The sequence below is a fragment of the Artemia sp. Qi Xiang Cuo genome, chromosome 6 (assembly GCF_049724085.1).
Source record: "Artemia sp. Qi Xiang Cuo chromosome 6, ASM4972408v1, whole genome shotgun sequence".
NCBI classification, from domain to species: Eukaryota; Metazoa; Arthropoda; class Branchiopoda; order Anostraca; family Artemiidae; genus Artemia; species Artemia sp. Qi Xiang Cuo.
The window spans coordinates 53,546,195-53,569,338 of NC_142799.1; the positions used below are offsets into that span (position 1 = coordinate 53,546,195).

At 34.5% G+C, this 23,144-nt stretch overlaps 1 protein-coding gene across 1 annotated transcript in view; it reads left to right on the forward strand.

The window, feature by feature from the left end:
- Positions 1–23,144, forward strand: part of Ranbp16 (Ran-binding protein 16) — a 238,509-nt gene that overhangs the window by 122,023 nt on the left and 93,342 nt on the right. Inside the window, exons 16-17 of the mRNA XM_089090269.1 lie at positions 12,304–12,442; positions 16,830–16,907. Coding sequence (XP_088946395.1) covers positions 12,304–12,442; positions 16,830–16,907 — 217 coding nt within the window. The remainder of the gene's footprint in view (positions 1–12,303; positions 12,443–16,829; positions 16,908–23,144) is intronic.

Sequence of the window (23,144 nt, forward strand, 5' to 3'; positions counted from 1 at the left end):
AATCAACCGTGACCTCTCGTAAATATAAGTATTTGGCTTTTGTGTTTTTAAATGCCATATTGCAATTCATACAATTTGTTTCAAGTCTAAAATATTAAAGATCTAAATATCACTATCTACGTCCAAAAAGTAATTGTACAGTAACTTAAATAAGATAGAACCGAATAGTGATAAATTATTATAAGAAGATACAGAGACCCAATTATTTATGCAAGTTTTACACGTAAATGGTCGTGTAAAATAATATGAAGTCGAAACGATGTATGCTGGTCAAGAAAACCCCCAAATATCGGTATGATTTAACCCTAGGGATTTTACGCTCACAACCTGGAGCTCCTGGCATGGAATTTCTTAAATACCGATTTTTTCAAGAACAAACGAAAATCCTAAAGTCCGTTTTCGTAAAAGTTGATACTGAATAATAGTTTGAAGATAAACCATTGGTTAACTAAACCTGTTGTTAAAATCAGGTTTTGAATAAACGTAGACGAGTCCTTCAGTTTAACAGAAATTATCTCCAAGTAGAACCAGAAGAGCACTGTTCCCCTGCAAGAATCACTGAAGATAACGTACAACAATAATAAAACAGACCCAATACAGAATCTTGTGGGATACCAGTATCTTCAAGGTTATCTACAATTAGATAATTAAAGGTTACATCCATTTCGGTGTGATAACCTCAAAGATATTTTTTTTTCTAATCATCTCCCTCGTATACACTTTATTTTCCATTATATTTCAAAGAAAATCATGGTTTAGAGTATCAAATACTGTTTTAACATTAAAGAACACAGTCGATACCGGTAATAAGCATCAAATTAATCATTTAATTTTAATAAAAGATGCAGCTCTTTTATTGAAATTAAATGAAACCGCTTGTTCTGTTGAATAGTCTACTCAAAATCCAAGGGGATTTTTGGCCAAAACGTTTGTTCTATCTAAGTTGAAATTCTTGCTTTTGAAATTTATTCCGAGGCTTTAAATATTGGTGACAAGATTGCAACGGGGCGGAAGGTTAATTCATTACGTTCTTGTTCAAATAGTGGTATGATTTATCACTACGGATCTTACGCTCACAAACTTGGAGCTCTTGGCATGGAATTTTCTAATCACCATGTTCATGTACTTTTTTTGTGTAATGTTGTTACACGAGCAATTTTATATCTACTAGGGAATAGACCTGGACGAATAGATGAATTAACTAGACAAAGAACTGGCTTAAGAACTATACTTGTAATATTCTGCAGCGTAGAAAGTAACAGAAAGTTAATCTCCTAATTAATTGTCATTTTAAAGTTTTCAATAACACATTTTGCAAAGCCCTTCTGAGATCTTTCAATGTAAAATTAATAGCATATTTGGAGACAAGTTGGGTTCGAATTGGTGTCATGTTTAGCATGTATTTTACGCACGTAGAATCAGGCCTTATTGGTCCACATGTGCCGTATTCATGACCTGCCAAATCCGACATCTTCGGATTTGCCAAATCCGAAGGTCCGCTTTTACTATTTATATACATTAATTCAAAAAAACTTTTTCCACAAAATATGTTTTTCAAAGAAAAGTAAAGAACTCCATTAAACAAAAAATGAGCAGAAATAAGATCAAGTAATCTACCAAGCGTGAAACTACCACAAATCGGCATCGATAAATAAATGAAACCCAAGACGAACAGAAATTACAGTAAATAACCGAGTCAAACTCAAAACAAGCAGAAATTAACATAAGTTGGGCTCAAAACTCCTATGCCTTCCCAAGGCCAGAAAATAATTGACACTTTACTGAAAAAAATATAAGTTCTTTACTTTTCTTAGAAAGACTTATTTTGTGGAAATTTTTTTTTAATTAATTTCTATTTGTTTTATATTGACATAGTATTTTCAGAGAAAAAGAAAATAATACTTTAAATCTTTTAGTTTTTTAAGACTTTATAGTTCGGCCTGCTATTTGTATGCTGGAGAAACATTTTCAGCAATTTTTAACAACGTCCACCCTTTTAAAAATCTGGACACAAATAGTAGTGTTTAATTTCATTTCATACCTCCTCTAGTTGACCTGAAATGGAAATCTTGATACCATTGGCCAAAAGATCCACTTACTGTCTTTGATAGCTTGGATACACTTACGCTATTTTGACTTGGTTAAATCTTAAGAGCAGGAGTAGCCCCGAAAGTTTGAACATAATGCCCTCAGTCGTTCATGGGACACTGCTGAGATGCCTTATTGGGAATTAGCATTAACACAGTGCATTTTGATTTAATCCTAAGGCAACATTTAGTTTTTAAACATAATGGCAAATGGGAGGGTGGGCGTGGGAGGGGGATTAGTTGCCCTCTAATAACTTTCGAATATTAAAAATGACATCAGCCCTTTCTATTTTCAATTGAATAAGCCCTTTTCGAAGTTTTTACGACAAATCCTTCAATACGAAGTGCCCGGTCTAAACAAAAACAACAAAAAATCCTACATTATACCCACATCGATCTTTACTATAAAAATGTCAAACCTTCCAATCACTTTTGACTATTAAAAAGGGCACTAGGCCTTTCGATTTCCAATCGAATCGGCCCTTTTTGAGTTTCTATGACAACGCTTTCTGTAAACACCTTATATGCCCCCAGGGCATAAATTACAACCCTTACCCTAAGGGCTGTGAGGGTGGTTGTCATCCTCTAAGACATAATTTCCAGAACTTTCAACTACTTTAAACAAAATGGCTATATCAAAGTTTTGATTGGATGTGTTTGGGAAAATGGTGGGCGTGAGAGGGACGTTAGTCGCTCTCCACTCACTTTCAACTATTAAAAAAGGCACTAGCCCTTTCAATTTCCAATCAAATGAGCCCTTTTGAAGTTTTTGCGACAACCCTTTCAATAAAAACCTTATACGCCCCCAGGTGATAGCTTACAACCTGCGCCCTGAGGGCGGGAAGGGGGGGTGTCATCCTTAAATACCTAATTTCCAGAACTTTCGACTACGTTAAAAAAAATGACTATCTCAAAATTTTGATTGGATGTGTTTGGGGGAATGGTGGGCGTGAGCGGGTGGTTAGATACCATCCATTCACTTTCGACTATTAAACAGGGCACTAGACCTCTCAATTTCCAATTGAATGAGCCCCTTTTGAAGTTTTACGACAACTCTATAAAAACCTTATATGCCCCCAGGGCATAACTTACAACCTTTGCCCTGGGGGCTCTGGGAGGTTTGTCATTCGACCTTGTGTCTCCGGCGTTTACCCTGTATTTATGTCTATTTTGTACAGATATTTTAAAATTAAACCTTGAACCTAAACCTCAAAGACCTAATTTCCAAAAGTTTCAAGTACGTTGAACAAAATGGCTATCAAAAATTTTGATTGGATGTGTTTAGGGAAAAAGTGGGCGTGAAAGGGGGGTTAGATGCCCTCCAATCTTTTTTGACTATTAAAAAAGGCACTAGCCCTTTGAATTTCCAATCGAAAGAGCTCTTTTTCAAGTTTCTACGACAAAGATTTCAATGAAGACTTATATGCCCCCAGGGCATAACTTATAACTCTTGCCCTGAAGACTGTTTGGGGAGTGTCCTGCTCAAAGGTATATTTTCCTGAACTTCATACTGCGTGAAACAAAATGACTATCTCAAAATTTTGATTGCATATGTTTGGGGAAATGGTGGGTTCGAAAGGGGTGTTAGTTAGCTTTCAATCACTTTTGACTATTAAAAAGGGCTCTAGCCATTTCAATTTCCAATCGAATGAGCGCTTTTTGAAGTTTCTACGACAACGCGTTCTATAAAAACCTTATATGCCCCCAGGGCATAACTTACAACCGTTGCCCTGAGTGCTGTGGGGAGATTGTCATCCCCAAAGAGCTAATTTTCAGAACTTTAAATAACGTTGAACAAAATGGCTGTCTCAAAATATTGATTGGATGCGTTTGGGGAAAAGGTGAGCGTGAGAGGGGGGTTAGTTGCCCTCCAATCACTTTCGACTATTATATAGGGCACTAGCCCTTTGAATTTCCAATCGAATGAGACTTTTTTGAAGTTTCTACGACAACGCTTTCTATAAAAAAAAAACTTATATGCCCCTAGGGCATAACTTACAACCCTTGCCCTGAGGGCTGGGGGGGGGTAGTGTCCTCCTCAAAAACATAATTTCTATTTGGAAATCAACCACGCTGAACAAAATGGCTTTCTCAAAATTTTGATTGGATGTGTTTCGGGAAATGGTGGGCGTGGAAGGGTTGTTAGTTGCCTTCCAATGAGTTTCGACTATTAAAAAGGGCACAAGCCACTCCAATTTCCAATTGAATGAGCCCTTTTCGAAGTTTCTACGACAACTTTATCGATACGAAGTGCCCTGGTCTAAAGGAAAATAACATAAATAATACATTGTGCCAACATCTTTTCTTATATGCCCCCAGGGCATAACTTAAAACCCTTGCCCTGAGGGTTGTGGGGGAGTATCCTCCTCAAAAATTTAATTTCTATCTGGATTTCAACTACGCTGAATAAAATGGCTATCTAAAAATTTTGATTGGATGTGTTTGGGGAAATGGTGGGCGTGGAAAGGGTGTTAGCTGGCTTCCAATCACTTTCGACTATTTAAAAGGGCACTAGCCGTTCCAATTTCCAATCGAATGAGCCCTTTTCGAAGTTTCTACGACAACTCCTTCGATACGACGTGTCCTGGTGTGGAAAAAGAAATATATTGTGCCAACATCGTTCTTTACTTAGGCAGCGCGATTGCGCTGGCTATTATTAACTGTCTTCCGTCACGCTTGCAGGGGAATTACGCTCTTGTGATTCTATTTACACATGGCACACGTGTACCTACTAAAGCAAAGGACTCGTCTATGTTGATTCAAATTTGTCCAAAAACAAGCTCAAATTCATGGAATGTAATAGACTCAGTTGAATCTCTTGTTGATTCTGAATCCACGTGTCTGGTCTAAGTTTTACTCGTCTATGTGGAATAGCCAATATTGATATAGGAATTTACACAGGCTCCGCTACACAGCAAGAAGTTACTCGGCTTAGAGCATTCAATGAAAGGAATGGATTGGAAAAATAAATATTGATGAAAATAATGTCTTTTCTATTTTGTAAAACAAAATAAATGGTCATAAATGCATTATGCCGAGAAAGTTTTACCAATAAAAAGTATGGTATTGGTTCTTCTCAAATTCCTGAAAGGCTAGAGCGTCATTTACACTCTACTGAGAAGTAAATAAACTGCGTAAATTTAAAAATTTAGTTTGTGTGTTTTCTATGCACTAATGGAGACTCATTAATTAAGAAATTATTTATGAAGATTTATTACGTATCAGAATAATAAAACTAATTTAATTGTTGCATATAGACTGATACCGAAAAAGAAAATTCATGGAAGTTTGAGTAGTATTTGATTTTTCATTGTTATTAATTAAAAAAAAACTTTTCGAAAAATAAGTTTTTCAAAGAAAAGTAAAGGCAGTTTTAAAATTAAGAAAAGTAGATAAGAATACATTTTAAATTAAAACATAAACAAGAACAGAAATTACTACTAAATAGTAAATGAAACACAACACTAACAGAAATTAAGTAAAAAATGATAGAAAAAAACATACAAAAAGTAATAGTTTAAATGAATAAATAGATCTTAAAGCGAGTAATGCTTAGATTGATTATGAATGAATGAATGAATTATTTTTATTACCCAGAAAATCAAGTTTAAAACGAAAAAAAATATATTCCTATTAAATAATAAATTAAACTTAAAACGAACAGAAATTAAATAAACAATCAAAGCGAACAAACATACAATATACATTAATGTATATGAATGAATAAATTTTAAAACTAGTGAAATTTAAATTAAATACGCAAATCAAGTTCGAATCGAATTAAAATAATTAAAAACCAGAATTTGGGTATTATCTCACTGCAAAAGCCTAAAACCTATTGCGTCATTGGTGCTTTACTGAAAATAATTCTTTGAAATATTTTCAATTTTGTAACTTTAAGAAATCAAAAATTAATTAAGATTTTAGGGAATAAATATCAGCATATGTATATTAAATTAACAATGCACATTTTTTTTTTCAGTAAACTCATTTGAATATTTTTTCAGTAAAGTACAAATTATATTTTTGCTTTTAGAAAGCATAGGGGTTTTGAACCCTACTCACATTAATTTATGCTGATTTTGAGTTTGACTCTAATATTTATTTTAATTTTTGTTCGTTTTGGGTTTCATTTATTTATTGATACTGATTTGGGGTAGTTGTGTGCTTGGTAGATTATATGATGGTCTGGACGCCAGGTGTTGAAAGTATGAACCATATCTCGACGGAATGGGTCTGCTAAGAGAATTAGCCTACCCTCTATCCCCTAAATTGACCTTGCGGATTCAAAAATACCAATGGCACTGGTGGAACACTCTGAAACTTGACATTTTATCATATTTTGGTGTTTCATGCAAGAAAATACATGTTCCACAAAGTTTGAGGTGCGGTTTTCCGCTCAAATAGACATGCCTAGAAGCCACAGAATGTTTTCACAACAAAGTAACACGAATAGTTACAAAAAATGGCAGAGTTAAAAAAAATGGCAAAACTATATGATTCTTGAACAGTCTTGGAAAGTATAAACAAAATCAAATTGAATATTAGATATATAATGATATTAATTGTTGAAAGATCCATCAGTTCAAGATTTTTTTTCACTGTAATTTTTGTTTTCATTTTCAATGCTGTAAGAACTGGAAAATAATAAATTTGTAATATACGAGTAATTCGTTTTCAGTGAAGCACCAATGACGCAGAAGGCTTTAGGTTTATACAGTTAAAGAAGGGGGCAGTATCCAAATTTTGTTTGTAGTGAAACTATTTGTCTTGACCAATCTTGAAAAGAACTATTAAATTAAACTGAATATTTGATGCATAATGATATTAATTGCTGAAAGCTCATCAGTTCAAAATTTTACTGTAATTTTAATATTTATTTTCAATATTAAGTACAAAAGAAAACATTTGTAATATAATTCGTTTTCAGTAAAGCGCTAATTACGCAGTAGGTTTTAGGCTTCTGCAGTGAGGCGATACCCAAACTCTTGTTTGTAGTTATTTTTATTCGATTCAAACTTGATTTGTATATTCAATTTAAGTTTCACTCGTTTTAAGATTTATTTATTCATTTACATTAATATATATTGTATGTTTGTTTGCATTGATTGTCTACTTAATTTCTGTTCGTTTTAAGTTTCATTTATACTTTAATAGCAGAATATTTGTTTTCGTTTTAAGCTTGATTTGCATGTTCAATTTAAGTATTATTCACTTTAAGATTTATTTATAAATTAATGGTATGACTTGCTATGTGTACTTACCTGCAACTGATTAATTTATTTTCGATCATCCTGGATTTCGCCTGTCTTTTCAAAGTAATTTCTGCTCGTTTTGAGTTTGTATTTAAAAATGTGTTTTTGTATCCATATGTTAAGATAAAAAGGACCTTTACTTTTCTTTTAAAAACTTATTTTTCGGAAAGTTTTTTTTAATTAATTTTTGTTCGTTTTTGATTGCAAAAATTTTCAAATTTTTATGGTATGGGGGGGGGGGTGCTTACTGTCCGATTATTCTTGACTTTAAAAACGGAGCTAGAACTTTTGATTTAAATCGAATGAAGCTTTTTCAAAGTCTATACGATTACCTCTTTGACAAAAACCTAATATATGAACAATAGACAGTTTGCGTAACTTGTGGACAGCGATTGACAACAATGAATGGATTTATAAAATAGCTCCAATAAGGGGGTTTAGACCATTCCACTTGCTGGCACAAAGTGATCACGGCTGTTTGGAATTGACCTTAATAGGAATTTGTGTGCCAAAGCAATTTTGCATCTATCACAGAGCATGTATTTTAACCTTATAATTTGATAATTATAATAGATTTCCTATGTGTTCTTCCCATACTAAACCCCTTCCCATAAGTGATAAATCCCCCTTAATAAGTTATGCCCCAGGGCATAACTTACAACGCCTACCCCTGGGCCCTGATGGGCTGTGTTTACACCGGATTTTCTTTTATCAGAAATTTGATCTATTTTAACAAAATGTCTATCTTAAAATTTTTATCTGATGCATTTGTGGCGTGGAGGAGGAGGAGGAGCTGGTCGCCCTTCAATCACTTATGACTCTTAAAAAGTGAACAAGAACTTTCAATTGCCAATCAAATGAGCTCTCTCTAAAGTTTATACGAGCATCCCTTCCATAAGAAATAATATGAAGGATTCGGAGAATCTTTTAGTTACAATCCTTGCCCTGAGGGCTTTGGGGGAGTTGCAATCCTCAAAGACCTAATTTCCAGAACTTAAAACTACATTTAATAAAATGGCTGTCTTAAAGTTTTGATTGGAGATGTTTGGGGAAAAAGAGGCTGTGAGAGGGGGGTTAGATGCCTTCATAACCTTTTTTACAACTAAAAAGGGTAATAGCCCTCGGAATTTTCAATCGAATGTGCCTTTTTTGAAATTTTTGCGACACCGCCATTTATAAAAACCTTATATGCCCCCAGGGCATAACTTAAAACTCTTGCTCTGAGGGTTGTAGAGGATTGTCCTCCTCAAAAAAATAATTTCAATTCGGAAATCAACTAAACTTACCCAATTGGCTAGCTCAAAGGGTTCTTGGGCAGTTTGGGGGGCACTTATTGGCGTGGGGGGGGGGCGATGTTCTCTCTCAAAAATTTACAATAATAAGAATAGCAATAGCCCTATAATCTATTATAAAATGATCATGTTTTGAAGTGTATGCAACACCACCTTCTAAAAAACCTTATATGCCCCCAGGGCATAACTGAAAACCCTTGCCCTGAGGGATGGGGGGAGTGTCCTCCTCAAAAATATAATTTCAATCTGGAAATCAACTACGCTGAACAAAAATGGCTATCTCAAAATTTTGATTGGATGTGTTTGGGGGAATGACGGGCGTAGGGGGGGGCTAGTTGCCCTCCAATCACTTTTGAATATTAAATAGGGCACTATCCCTTTGAATTTCCAATCGAATGAGCCTTTTTTGAAGTTTCTATGACAACGCCTTCTATAAAAATCTTATATGCCCCCAGGGCAAAAGTTACAACCCTTGCCCTGAGGATTATGGGGGATTTTCTTCCTTAAAAACATGTTTTCTATCTGAAAATCAACTACGGTGAAATAATTAGCTGGCTCGAAATTTTGATGGGAGGTGTCTTGGGGAATGATGGGCGTGGGGGGGGGCTATTTGCCGTCCAATCACTTTCGACTATTAAAATGGGGCACTATCCCTTTGAATTTCCAATCGAATGAGCCTTTTTTGAAGTTTCTACGATAACGCCTTCTATAAAAAACCTTATATGCCCCCAGGGCATAACTTAAAACCCTTGCCCTGAGGGTTGTGGGGGAGTGTCCCCCTCAAAAACATATTTTCTATCTGGAAATCAACTACGCTGAACAAAATGACTATCTTAAAATTTTGATTGGATGTGTTTGGGGAAATAATGGGCGTGGGGGGGGCTAGTTGCAGTCCAATCACTTTCGACTATTAAAAAGGGCACTAGCCCTTTAATTTCCAATCGAATGAGCCTGTTTTGAAGTTTCTACGACAAAGCCTTCTATAAAAACCTTCTATGCCCCCAGGGCATAACTTAAAACCCTGGCCCTGAGGGTTGTGGGGGAGTGTCCTCCTCAAAAATATATTTTCTATCTGGAAATCAACTACGCTGAACAAAATGGCTATCTCAAAATTTTGATTGGATGTGTTTGGGGAAATGATGGGCGTGAGGCGGGGGGGGGGGAAGGGGGCTAGTTACACTCCAATCACTTTCGACTATTAAAAAGGGCACTAGCCCTTTAATTTCCTATCGAATGAGCATGTTTTGAAGTTTCTACGACAACGCCTTCTATAAAAACCTTTTATGCCCCCAGGGCATATTTTAAAACCCTTGCCTTGAGGGTTGTGGGGGAGTATCCTCCTCAAAAACATATTTTCTTTTTGGAAATCAACTACGCTGAATAACATGGCTATCTCAAAATTTTGATTGGATGTGTGTGGAGGAATGATGGGCGTGGGAGGGGGGCTAGTTTCCCTCCAATTAATGTCGACTATTAAAAAGGGCACTATCCCTTTAATTTCCAATCGAATGAGTCCTTTTTGAAGCTTTTACGACAACGCCTTCTATAAAAACCTTATATGTCCTCGGGGCATAACTTATAACCCTTGCCCTGAGGGTTGTGGTGGGAGTATCCTCCTCAAAAATATATTTTCTATCTGGAAATCAATTACGCTGAACAAAATGGCTATCTGAAAATTTTGATTGGATGGGTTTGGGGAAATGATGGGCGGGGGGGGGCTAGTGTCCCTCTAATCATTTTCGACTATTAAAAAGGGCACTAGCCCTTTAATTTCCAATCGAATGAGCCTGTTTTGAAGTTTCTACGACAACGCCTTCTATAAAAACCTTATATGCCCCCAGGGCATAACTTAAAACCTTTTTGAGGAGTATCCTCCTCAAAAATATATTTTCTATCTATAAATCAACTACGCTGAACAAAATGGCTATCTCAAAATTTTGATTGGATGTGTTTGGGGAACTGAGAGACATGGGGAGGGGGCTAGTTGCCCTCCAATCATTTTTTACTATTAAAAAGGGCACTAGAACTCTAGATTTCCAATCGAATGAGCCCTTTTTGAAGCTTCTACGACGACCCCTTCCATATGAAGTGCCTCTGGAAAAAAAAAATAATAATAATAAATAATAAAACATTGGAGCCGTATGGCCTTTACATTAGGCAACGCTACAGCGTTGCCTCTGATAATGATAAACTTAAAAGCATTTGGAAGATATAATTTGTTTTCTCAGGCTCGTGCCTTTTGATGGGACACATTAAATTTAATGAGCTTTATGTATTTGGAATCAGCATAAACAATCAATTTGATGCATCAATTGTTATAAAAATTCCTTTCGCTTCTTACTTACAGTTTGTTACCACTAGCTGTTCAGTTCTACACCATATATTCTGCATGTATTTTGGAATATATCTACAATTTCCACGATTCCTTCTTTTTAAGTTATCCTTTTTATTTGTCTTAACTTCTCTTTGGTTTCCCAATTTTACTTGTGTGGAGAATTTTCCTTGGGGGAATTGTCGGAGGGGGGGGATGTTCTAAGGTGAATGCGCTGGACCTAAAAAACTCTACGCCTTTTGGAAATGTTTTGTCACCCAGTTCCTAAACATTTTGTGTCGTAAGTAAATAAAGTTCAGGTTTTCACAAAGAAGCGTGCTACAGTAATCTCCCCCCCCCCCCAGAAAAAAAATACAAACTAAGCTAGTAAATGCACTTGAGTAAACAAAATGAGCACTAATTCCAACAAAAAAAAAAATCCCAACCTAGAAAACCTAAATAAAAATGTTCAGTTCTAAAGGGGAATACTAAAACCAACAATGGAAATGGTAGTATCTTGGGAGCACTTAGTGTTCAAGGAACATTTGTCAAATTACTTTACTCAGCTCTCCAAATGCTATATTTGTAATTGTATTTCCTTTCTTTGATATTATGCCTTTCCTTCGAAACGTTTAACAGAAAATTGGCTTTAATTTTAAGGAATCTTTGGGTTTATGAACGATTGTGTTAAAGAATTTTTCTCGTCGCGGTTTGTCGACCGAATAAATCTGATCTTATTCAGAATTGTTCTCCTTTTATGAGTAGCCTCTTAGTATGGTAGTTGATTGAGACTGCGAATTTTCTATAAGTTGAGGGTTTCATAAGAAATGAAAATAGTGAAGAGTTTTGAATAGCCAACATCTTTTCACACAGGTTGTAAAATTGTATATTGATATTTACAAGTGTATGACAAGAACCTATTAAAAAAAAATTGTCGAATAGTCCAAATTTGCTGCACATGTTTTTTTTTGCACGCAAAACTGCGTAAGATTGCCCAATATGTTGTCTGTTAGTATCTCTCTCTCTCTCTCTCTCTCTCTCTCTCTCTCTCTCTCTCTCTCTCTCTCTCTCTCTCTCTCTCTCTCTCTCTCTATCTCTCTCTCTCTCCCTCTCCCTCGTCCCTCTCTCTTTCTCTTCCTCCCCTCATCTCCCCCCTCTTTCTCTCTTTCCCTCTTTCTGTCTTTATCTCTCTTTTTCTACCTCTTCATCCCTTTCTTTCCGTCCCATCCTTCCTCCCATACGCTAGTGAGCTTGCATAATTTTGTCCATGTGTTTTGTCCATAATTTTGTCCAATTTTGTCAATGTACTGAGTACGACATTGATTTTCTATCATTTAAGGTTTTGCGTTTTCTTTTAGGAATATCCAAAGCTGTCACAGTCATACTACTTCCTTCTTGAGTGCCTTACATCAGACCATATGGTTTTTATAGGAAGTTTAGAAGCTCCTGTATTTCTCTACCTCCTAGCAACTATCTCCGAAGGACTTGGAGCTTTAGGTGGGAATATCAGTCCTTTTGCAGGTACAAAACAGGGTCTGCACGAGTATCAGCTTGTCACTTTTTACAAGCATGCCTCTTTGTCTTACTTTATCTGGTCCATCTGCTTTCATTTGCGCTTGTGCACTGACCCTGTTTTGTTCTTTTAGTGTATGTTTCATAATTATAGTTTATTGAAAAATAGAAAAACCTTACTGTCGTTCCCGGAATGATAATAACAGAGGAATAAATTAACATAATATGTAGTTTCTTCTGAATTTTCCTTGTGGGTATAATTTGATTTTTTTTTTTTTTTTTTTTTTTGTCTTTAAGCTTGTCTTTGCAAAATATCTTCTATGACCAACACCACGACTTGTATGTTCAATATGAAAGATGCATTTAATTTTTTTTATGAATTTTATTAAAAAAATTTTTATTTTTGTTAATTTTTTTTTCATTATAGTTTTATTTTATATATTTTCTTATTGTGATTGTAATTTCTGTTTCACTAATTTCTTTTTGTGACAGTAACGAACAACCTGAGAACAGCTCTTATTCTGGAATAATAATCTTGACTTCAAACATCGTGTAAGTTCAGATATACTGTTCGTAGTTTTTCTAAAAGTAGCTCAAATGTTTTAAATAAGATATCCACAAGAAAAATTACAGCTCTATCAGCTTAATTTTTCCGATTCTTGTATATTTTCCTTCTTACATGTCAAAAAGCAGTTTTGGCAGGGAGTTTGGCAGTTGGGATGTATTACAGGGTGTTTTGCGATTTACTTATCCATTGTTGATTATTTTTATGAGCTTGCTGTCTCAAATCTTCCTGTTCAACTGTAGCTTTAGTCATTGTAACATACATTAATTTTAGAATAAAAAGGTAATAGATAATCACGTGATGGTTTTGCTGCTATTAATGTTGCAGCCTTGGAATAAAGTGGGTGGTAGTGTGATAAACTCTTAATGTTTTGGCTAAAATTGTATGATCAGAATCCGGTCATATTGCAGTATCTTTTGCAATTTTTGGGCTAATTTGTCAGACGTTAATTTGACCTTTCCAAATCACTCACTGGACTATTTGCGTCTGTATCTTTGGCCTACTTCTTTTTCTTTGGAGAATACTTCTCGTGGTCCTTCTGAATAATTCGGGATTTTAACAAAATAGAGTTCGAGTCGAGTAAAATTTCTCCGTAATTGAGTTTTTTAAACCAATTCAAGCACTCACCTAAGAGAATGTTTTATCAGTAAATGATATAGCCTACGTGTTCACTGTCCAGAAATGAACAGTTCAAATCGGTTATTTTCAATTTATTTTGAATTGGCTGAGATAAGCTCACTAGCTATGGCACGCATAGATTTGTTTTCTGAATAGATACCCGATAATACAGTAAAAGCATTACAATGCACGAGCCGGTAAACAGCTACCTGGCAACTAACAAGAACGGTGGCAATCAATCGGGTAATAGGAAAGTAGACCTAAATAACCGGCTTTGCCTGCTTCGAATACCTTAGGAAGCCTTTGCTAGTGCTCGCCAAAACACTCGCCGTGTATAATCTATTATAATCTAATACGTTTACGATATTGCTCCAGTATCCTTTTTGCTATCTTATGTATATTCAACGAGATATTTTTATATTTTTTGACAAGGTTTTATTGAGCTATCTTCCTTTTAATTTTTTTTTGTTTTTAAATGAATATGCTGACTAGTTGAAGGAAGTATTCTCTTTGTTTGTACAAGTTACTTGCCGCCAAAAAATCAGTGAAAGGACCAAACGCTTTCCATTTCAAGTAAATACTAAATAAATAAAATAGTCATGGTTGACCAACGTGGTCAACGTTGGTATTTTTTTAGTTTGTTGGCACTTTCTATGCTTAGATAATAATGCCTGAGAAAGCATAACTATATTAACATGACAATGACAGTTGAAGGATAGCTTTATAGCACTAACTAGTTTCGAGAAGACTGTTGGATGTTTTCATTCATTTTGATGTCCAATTGTCCATGATTATACTATGCGTAAAATGTCAGTTATGGTGGAATCGATAACTTGACAGGATTGTCACGGTGGTTACGTTTGTAACATTTTTTTACGTTGTAAATAAAAAGTTACTTTTTATGTTAAAGGTCCTTAAAAACGCTACATTTATGTTAAGTTTTTAAATAATAAATACTTTCTTCATTTGCCGAGTAATCCATTTTTCATATGGGCATTCTTTCACACTCCGATCGGGTAATGTTAACACACAATCCTCCGTAAATTCCCAACAAAACTCTACAAAACAGGTCTTTCGCAGTATCTAGCTTGGACCCTTAGAGCCCCTCAGAAATTCTGGTCCTTTCATATGCTTGTATACCTCTCCCCTCAAATAACACTATATTAGTATGATTAGTAATCTAATTTGTTGTCAAGACTCCTGCTGTATTAACAGTTAAAGAATAAAAACAAAAACACGAGCTTTTTTTCATTGCAATACGTTTTGCTAATATTATTACCAACAATTCCTTATTTCAGAGGAATCTTCAAGCTGTCTCTCTAAGTACAAGAAAAAAGACACAAGCATATGAAGGGACCAGAATTTCTGAGGAGCTATGAGGGTCCAAGCTAGGTATTGCGAAAGACCTGTTTTATAAAGTTAAAAAAAAAACTGTACAAAACACAGCAAAAATATGGCTAAATGCATTTTTTTACTTTTTTACGGTTCGAACATTTTTTTTAAGGGGGGGGGGGGGAATTGCTGGAACAAATGTTTTTTAAATTATAAAATCAATGTCACGGTCACATTGAATTTACAATTTACATTGTAATTACTTTTATGTTACGTCCTTAAAACGATACATTTATGTTAGGTTTTTAAATAATAAATAGTTTGTGAGCATGTGATAATAAGCAAGTGAAAGTACCAGAATTTCTGAGGGGCTCTAAGGGTCCAAGCTAAATATTGCGAAAGACCTGTTTTGTAGAGTTTTGTTGGGAATTTACGGAGGATTGTGTGTTAACATTACCCGATCGGAGTGTGAAAGAATTTAGAGGAATCTTCAAGCTGTCTCTCTAAGTACAAGAAAAAAGAGGCTAGGTGATTTTTCAGTGACAATCGTATATATCCTTTAAATCAGGTATTATATCTGAATGAAATTCAATAAGAAAAGATTCAGCCAACAGATTGTTGAATAATCCTAGGAATTATATATTCTAGGAACTTCTGACATTGGCAGGTTCATATTTGACATTCATCTCAACCTAGAAAAAGAATTAAACAAACATTTTTATACGTAAGAGCCTACGCTTGGTGTTTTTAGACCTTTAGAATAACATAAAGCGCTTTATAAATTATTCACATTTATATATTTTGAGAATCAGGATGGTATATAATTTAGGTTCGGTTAGACTAAATTTTTTTTCGTGTTTTTGGTTATAATTAAAATGTCTTTCAAGCCCCCCCCCCCAAAAAAAAAAATCAGTTTCTCTGAATTCGCCATCAATCTCTACTTTTAAATAACACAAGATGCGCTTAATTCTATGTCTTCATTTCTATAACTTCTTGTTTGTGAGAGGAAGCAGAAGCGCAGAAAAGTGGCATTTATTTCATTTTAACTAAAATTGAAATCGTTTTTTTTTCTGGCCGGGCTGTAGTAACTGCATTTTAAAATTTAGGATTAACATTTGTGAAGGTTAGCAAAAATTTTGCATTTTCTTCGAGAATATCAATTCATTGTGCCTTTTATCTACGGTTTTGACAGGTTATCACCCTCTCCCCTCCTCAACGCACACACCCAAGAAAAATATGTCTGAGCTATAGAGTTTCTAAGAGTGTCTGAAAGATTTTTTTTCATCCCTAGCTATATTTTGTTGTTTCATATTTTATTTTGAAAAGTACAACTTATTAACTATTATTTAATTTCTTGAACCACATTGGCTTGACATCACATAAAGAAATAAAAACGAGCAAAAATGGGGTTTTTATAGGCCAAATGAAAATACTGAAAAAACACAACAAAGCGTTTGGGTCTTTTCACACTAACTTTCCGCGTTTGTTTTTTGTTGTTTTTTTCTTCGGCACTTTCCTTGGATACATTATTTCGTTTCGCGCTGAAGAAGAGAGGCGTTTGTGCTCTCGAAATATTCGCTTTGTTGTGTTTTTTTAGTATTTTCATTTGGCCTATAAAAACCCCATTTTTGCTCGTTTTTATTTGGCTCTATTTTTTATTTTGGCTCTATTTTTTATTTTTTTATTTTTTATTTGGCTCTATTTATTTTGGCTCGTTTTTATTTTGCTCGTTTTTATTTGGCGTATTATTTATTTTGGCTCTTCTTTAAAAAAAAAGATGTTTATGTAGTCGAGTGCTTAGATAGCCTAGAATTGTTTCAGTTGTCATTTATAATTTGAGTGTATTTGTATTTGTAGATACAATGGTTTGTACATCTTGTTGTAATGCCCTTGACAATATTGTCACTTATATTTTCAAGCAAGTTACCGCAAAAGGTAAGTTTTTTTATTTTATTTATTTGGCTCATATTGTTTCTATATATGGCGATATTTAGTATAACTCAGGGGTTTATGACTGTTTCATCTATTCGTTAAGACTAATGAATGAGATGCTGAGTAGTAGGAATAATTGAAGCAAATAAGAAAATCAAAACATCAATTTAATTTCTCTAATAACTGTGTTATTGTAGATTTAAAAAGATGATTTTACACTACTTTTGGAGCCTGTTTTTTTTTTACTTACTTAAATTGAATTGATTTAGGGCAGTGCTGTCACTTTGTGAAACTCGAGGTATTACGAATCCCACATTACAATAGCAAAAAAGGCTCAACTGGATTTTGTTCATTCAGAAAAACTTACGAAGTTGATGGCAGTTTGGCTCTAAATTTTCCGTAATTTTGGTTCCAGTATCTTTGAATTTTGGGTTAACATTGGGCTCGCTTATACCTTATGTCAAACAGATCGCGACAATAAGTGACTCGAATTGCAAAAATAGACCACCCTCCTTCAAGGAGACCTCCGCCAAAAACAATCATCTGAACGAATATATTGGTATATGACTGCTTGCATTCGGCTGGATCTCTTCCTGAGCTAAGAGAATTCAGCTTTATTTTTCAAGCCTTAGTATTTGCGTAAACTGAGTTGGGAAAGGGGGTCCATCAATAAAAATGCATATTTTAATATTTTTTTTTAGTAAGCTGTGTACATTTCCTAAATTATCATACAAATAAAATAAGGTAGCATAAGGTTAGTAGGATTGGTCAGTGTTGGCTTGTGTATGATCGGGTTTAATTACTTTGAAGGTCTTATACCTTAAAATTTCTTTATTTTACTCAACGATTGGTTCACTCTATTGTCAATAGCTTCATTCAAAACAGGATTTAACTTGTATCTCTAATTCAGTTTGCTTTATAGTCCAATACTGTCAGTTTATTACGCAAACTCGATTACTTTGATATGCAAATACGATTGCTTCTAAAACTTAATTATTCTACTTTCGATTTGGTGTTTATCTAACAGTCCACAGTTATGAAGGGTAAGTAAAGAGCTATTCTTGTCAATGATTACCAGAACTTTATATATTGGAAGCGGGTAAAAAGTGTATTTATCCCAAGAACCTACTGCTTATGCTGAATCCAGGTGCGTAGTGTTCGTTAAATATATAGCTATGCATTAACAGAAGTTACTATTAGGATGTTTACATGATTTAAAAACAGTGGAAAATATCCTCTCAAAAGTGATAATCTAGATAAATTATCTGTGTCTTAGGGTCCCATAATGGAGGTTTCAAGCCCCTATCTACAAAAATACGAAATTTTGCATTTTAGTGAGATGTTTGTCACAAATGTCATCTCCAGGGATAAGAAGTTCAACACTTATAGTAATGGCTATGCCAACCTGGCTTACAGTGATGGTTGTGACTTAGTTTCCTAATGATCAGTATAATCTGTTAATAGCGCTATGATTGTGGCAATCTACTAATGATCAGTATTATCTGTTAATAGCGCTATGATTGTGGCAATCTACTAATGATCAGTATAATCTGTTTAATAGCGCTATGATTGTGGCAATCTACTAATGATCAGTATAATCTGTTTATAGCGCTATGATTGTGGCAATCTACTAATGATAAGTATAATCTGTTAATAGCGCTATGATTGTGGCAATCTACTAATGATCAGTATAATCTGTTAATAGCGCTATGATTGTGGCAATCTACTAATGATCAGTATAATCTGTTAATAGCGCTATGATTGTGGCAATCTACTAATGATAAGTATAATCTGTTTATAGCGCTATGATTGTGGCAATCTACTAATGATCAGTATAATCTGTTTAATAGCGCTATGATTGTGGCAATCTACTAATGATCAGTATAATCTGTTAATAGCGCTATGATTGTGGCAATCTACGGATATCTTTGCAGCACCAACTAGGATCTTGAAGATTTTTTTGCAAGTTTTCGTTCGTCATAATTAAAGATGTTAAGACTTCACCTGACTACAAAATCAGTTTTTTTTTAATCCCCTTTTTGCTAATTTTCAATTTTCTTGAGTTTATCAATTTCATTTCTGTGCTTAGGATTGAGATTGAAAAACAACATCATGTATGCCTGCTAAACTTGAAAAAAGTATTACATTGCTGTTTTATTTCAACGGTAAATAATAGCCTTTGAGGAGTTGATGAAAATAAAAATCCTCTTTTTAATCCCTCATCTTAAATTAATCCTCTTCTTAATCCCTCATCAAAATTAAAAAATCCTCTTTTTAATCCCTCATCTGATATGCCGTCTAAAAAGTTTTGAGGTGTTAAGAACTTAAGCGTTAACGTGTCAGTTCAAAAAAATATTCGGAGTAAACAGTGTAAGACCAGTGATGGACATGAAAGTAATAGTCGACTGCTAGACCGTTGCCAAATACCATAATCCTACAGCACTTCATGCAGCCACTGCATTTTAAAGTTAGTAAGCTGTAGATTTTACTTGGAGATTTTTTTTTTTTTTTTTTTTCTCTCTGTGTCATCTTGGGTTTTCAGCTTTATTAATTTTTAATTGTCCTTCAGCTTGTGAATTTTAAAAATAAAAAATCACGAGCGAAAATACCCCAATATGTGTTCCATTACCCTTTGTGCAAAGTTTAGTTGAGGTACTTATGCTCTATATTGTTTTCTAAGAATTTATTTTTTTTCGAAATTTCCTCCTGGCGAGCTGAAAAAAATGACAAAATACTCCCTTTCTAAGGATGAAAAACATATTTCATTCTGCTCTAATTTTTGTAATAGGCGTTGCTATCCGCCTGCGACACCCGTCTTCACGTATATGGTTTTTCAGAAAATTGAATTTTTTTTCCTTAGTATATTTTTCTGGCGTGTAGTTTAAAGAAAAAGCAAATCATTTCTACTAATTTAAAGGATCTGAGTCTGTAAAGACATATTTCACGGGTTGAACTAGTTGAAACGATTTCTTTCGAATCTGACCCATATATGGCAAAAATAAAATCGAATCGAATGGAGAAAAGCAGCCTATAAACAAGAGAATTCAATGAATAATCTATTAAGAAATTATTTCTCGAATATTAATTTCCAGCGATTTTTTAATCAATCTGTAGTTAAGACTTATCGACGAAGAAAAACGTTAGGGGCAACTAATTTTAGCTAATTTAAGGGCAAGTGATGGGTAATCCAAGGGCGAGTATTGTTGTTTTTTTTTCATCAGAGGTCCGTGCAATTTCTCTTTCAATTTTCTTTTATTAAAGTTTATATTTTTTTCATTTTATTTTACTCTACTGACCGAGCTGTCTGTTGGTTCTCATTTTCTTTTCATATTGGGGACCAACATGTGAAGTCAAAATTTTTTATGAAATTTGATTGTATAAATTTGAAAGCTGAAAGACCATGAAAAGAAAGTAAATGGTGACAAAACAAAGATGAAAAGAAGAAGTGCTAGGGTAACGTATCATTTTTTGGCCTTCTTTGGCACCGGACCTACTTTGTGTCTTTATACAGTAGCAGGATCCGTACTGCCACACATGAAACCTGATATCAAAAGATCACTGGAAAGAAAAGCTGGATTATTAATTAATTAATTTTTTGTTGGAAAAGAATAAAGAGGTGGATATTATTCCATTGGATTGTTAGAGAATAATAGCCCCGATAGTAAGCTCCTTTTCCGAATTCTTTTGATGCCGAAAGACACATGGCCTGAAATAAAACTAACTGTCCAATAAGTGATACGTTGCCGTTCCACTTACGCTAACTGTTGGGATTAACACGAAATATGATGGATAAGGACAATGACGTCAGATATGCCTAAAATTCTTAAAATGTTTGCAGTATACAGTATGTTTGAAATCATAGTTATAAACAATTTTGAAGATATAAAATATCGATTCGTGTGGATTACCCCTTAGGTTGGTTGAGGCCTCCTGCTTAATAAAGAAAGCTTGAAAGCGTTTTACGAAGTCCCTGAGTGTCCACTTTTAATATAGTGTTTTCAGATTATGATTATCGTAATTTGACCCACGCTTAGAGGGAAAACTGTACTCATCATATTAATGATTTATAATAATGAGGTTTCAATCTTTTGTCCTCTTCTATCCATTTTCTTTAATATCTTGTGCTTACATTTAAATCTTAATGTTTATCTGTCATCTGGAAGAACGCCAACAAGGGACAAAGTTGAGCTAATTTATTCCCCTGAACTGCAAGGGAATTGGGTCTTTTAAGGGCCATTTCCCCTGTTACATAGGGAATGTTACTGTCAAAGAAAACCAATCTGATAAATTTGACTGGAGAGAATTTCAATCATTTCAACTCGATAAGGGCTGATTTTGGTCTGATAATGCGAAATAAATTTTGTAGTCTATTCGAGGAAAGATTGTGGTTTCTTCGTTGAATGGATCATTAAATAAAAGGAAACTGAAGAAAATATTATCTGGAAAATGTTTATCACTCCTTTTCAATAAATGTGTCATTTTTTTAGGATTTTTGCGCATTATGAGATGCATGACTTGATCCATTTAATCAGTTGATATTAAATGGTCAACACATTACTGTGTTCTTTTATGTAGCTGGATGAAGTTTGATCTACTATATTCTGATAAAAATAGCGTTTTTCTCCCCTCCACATATGTTGGATTGAGTTCACTTACGCAATTAGACAGTAAATATTACGCTCCATCCAGTTTGGGGGGATATGTCTTATCTCCATACAACTCCTAATCATTATTCAACCATATTCCTGACTTCACTCAAAAAAGAATCCTGCTAGCCAGAAATTACTACTAGGCCTACTAGTATTACCGTGAATTTCTGCTAGGCTTCCAACTTATTCGTTTATTGGACGCATTCTTGGGGTATGACACGTATAAAGACTGGAATGTGAGGCAAAGTGAGGTTTTTTTCAAGTAGGTTTTTGCGGTTATACTTTTTGATACAGACCCAGGTCTCGGATTTCAAGTTTGACTTGGCTTATCCAACCCAAGATAAATTTTTCATAAAGATTAAGTTTTTGGAAACGGGTATCCTTTTTTTGTTAATAGTATAATTAGCCATAGACCGAAGAGACACTCCTGTAAAATCAATGGTAGTATACCATGTGAGAATCCCGACAAGCCCTCAAACCTAATTTACCTCCTATACATCCCAAAAATCACTATGATTCTTAAGAAAGTTTGCACACAGAAGAATATGTATGTAGTATTTACCAATAACTTCAAATCATAAATTTGCTAAATTCTGGTACAGATAAAACCCCAGTTACTCGCCAAAGAGGGGTCTATGAAATAACATGCGATTGTGGCAAATACTATGTAGGTAGAACTCGGCAGAATTTAGGAAAACGCCTACAACAGCATAAAAATGATATTACCAAAGCTCTAAATTCTAATTTTGCCACTTTTTCTTTTGATTCTGCCTGAAAAAAATTTTTTTCTTTATGCTGGCTTCAAATATGCAAATTCAGTGATTTTATGTTTATGAATCACAAGTTATTAGCTTAAATTTTTTTTGTGTAATTAAAGAAGCAGAGCGAAAATACCCCTAGAAAGGGGTACAACCTTGATGAAACTTCCTGAATAAATTCAAAATGTTTATGAACTCTGATGCAGAAGTTTCAGACCCATACCAGCTAAAATAAGAAACTTGCTATTCTCCGGAGATTAGTCATGGATGATTTTTTTTTTCTCATTGGCTCACTAGTTTGATCGTATCAAACTAGTCAAAGAATTGGATATTTCTGTTATTTTGTAGCTCAAATAAAGATTGCGGCCCAAAAAGAGTCAAAATGGTATTGAGCGAACATTCTGAGATAGTCTATCGATTTATAACTATAAAAAAGCCATATATATAACCTCCTAGTTTCAGATACTATAACGCCGTGCGTTGACATATATTTCCCAAAACAAAATGGAGTCCGCACAAAATGATATAAATAATCCAAACAAACAATAGTCCATGCAAACAAATAGTCTATACAGAGTAGTTCGTACATAATAAACGATTTCTATGGAAAACTGCCTTTAAACTTCCTTTCAGTGAACTGATTAGCTTGAGTCATCATTAATTCATGTGCAGTATTGCTTGGTGCCCCGCCAGCAACAAAGGGAAGAACAGTGGATGTCTCTGTAGGTGGCGGGGGAGGAGTAACTTGGAGCTCCTAAATTGAATTTTCAAGTTCAAATTTTCTTAGCTCTCAGCGAAAGGGGTTTCAGATGTATCACGGGGGGGGGGGGTAA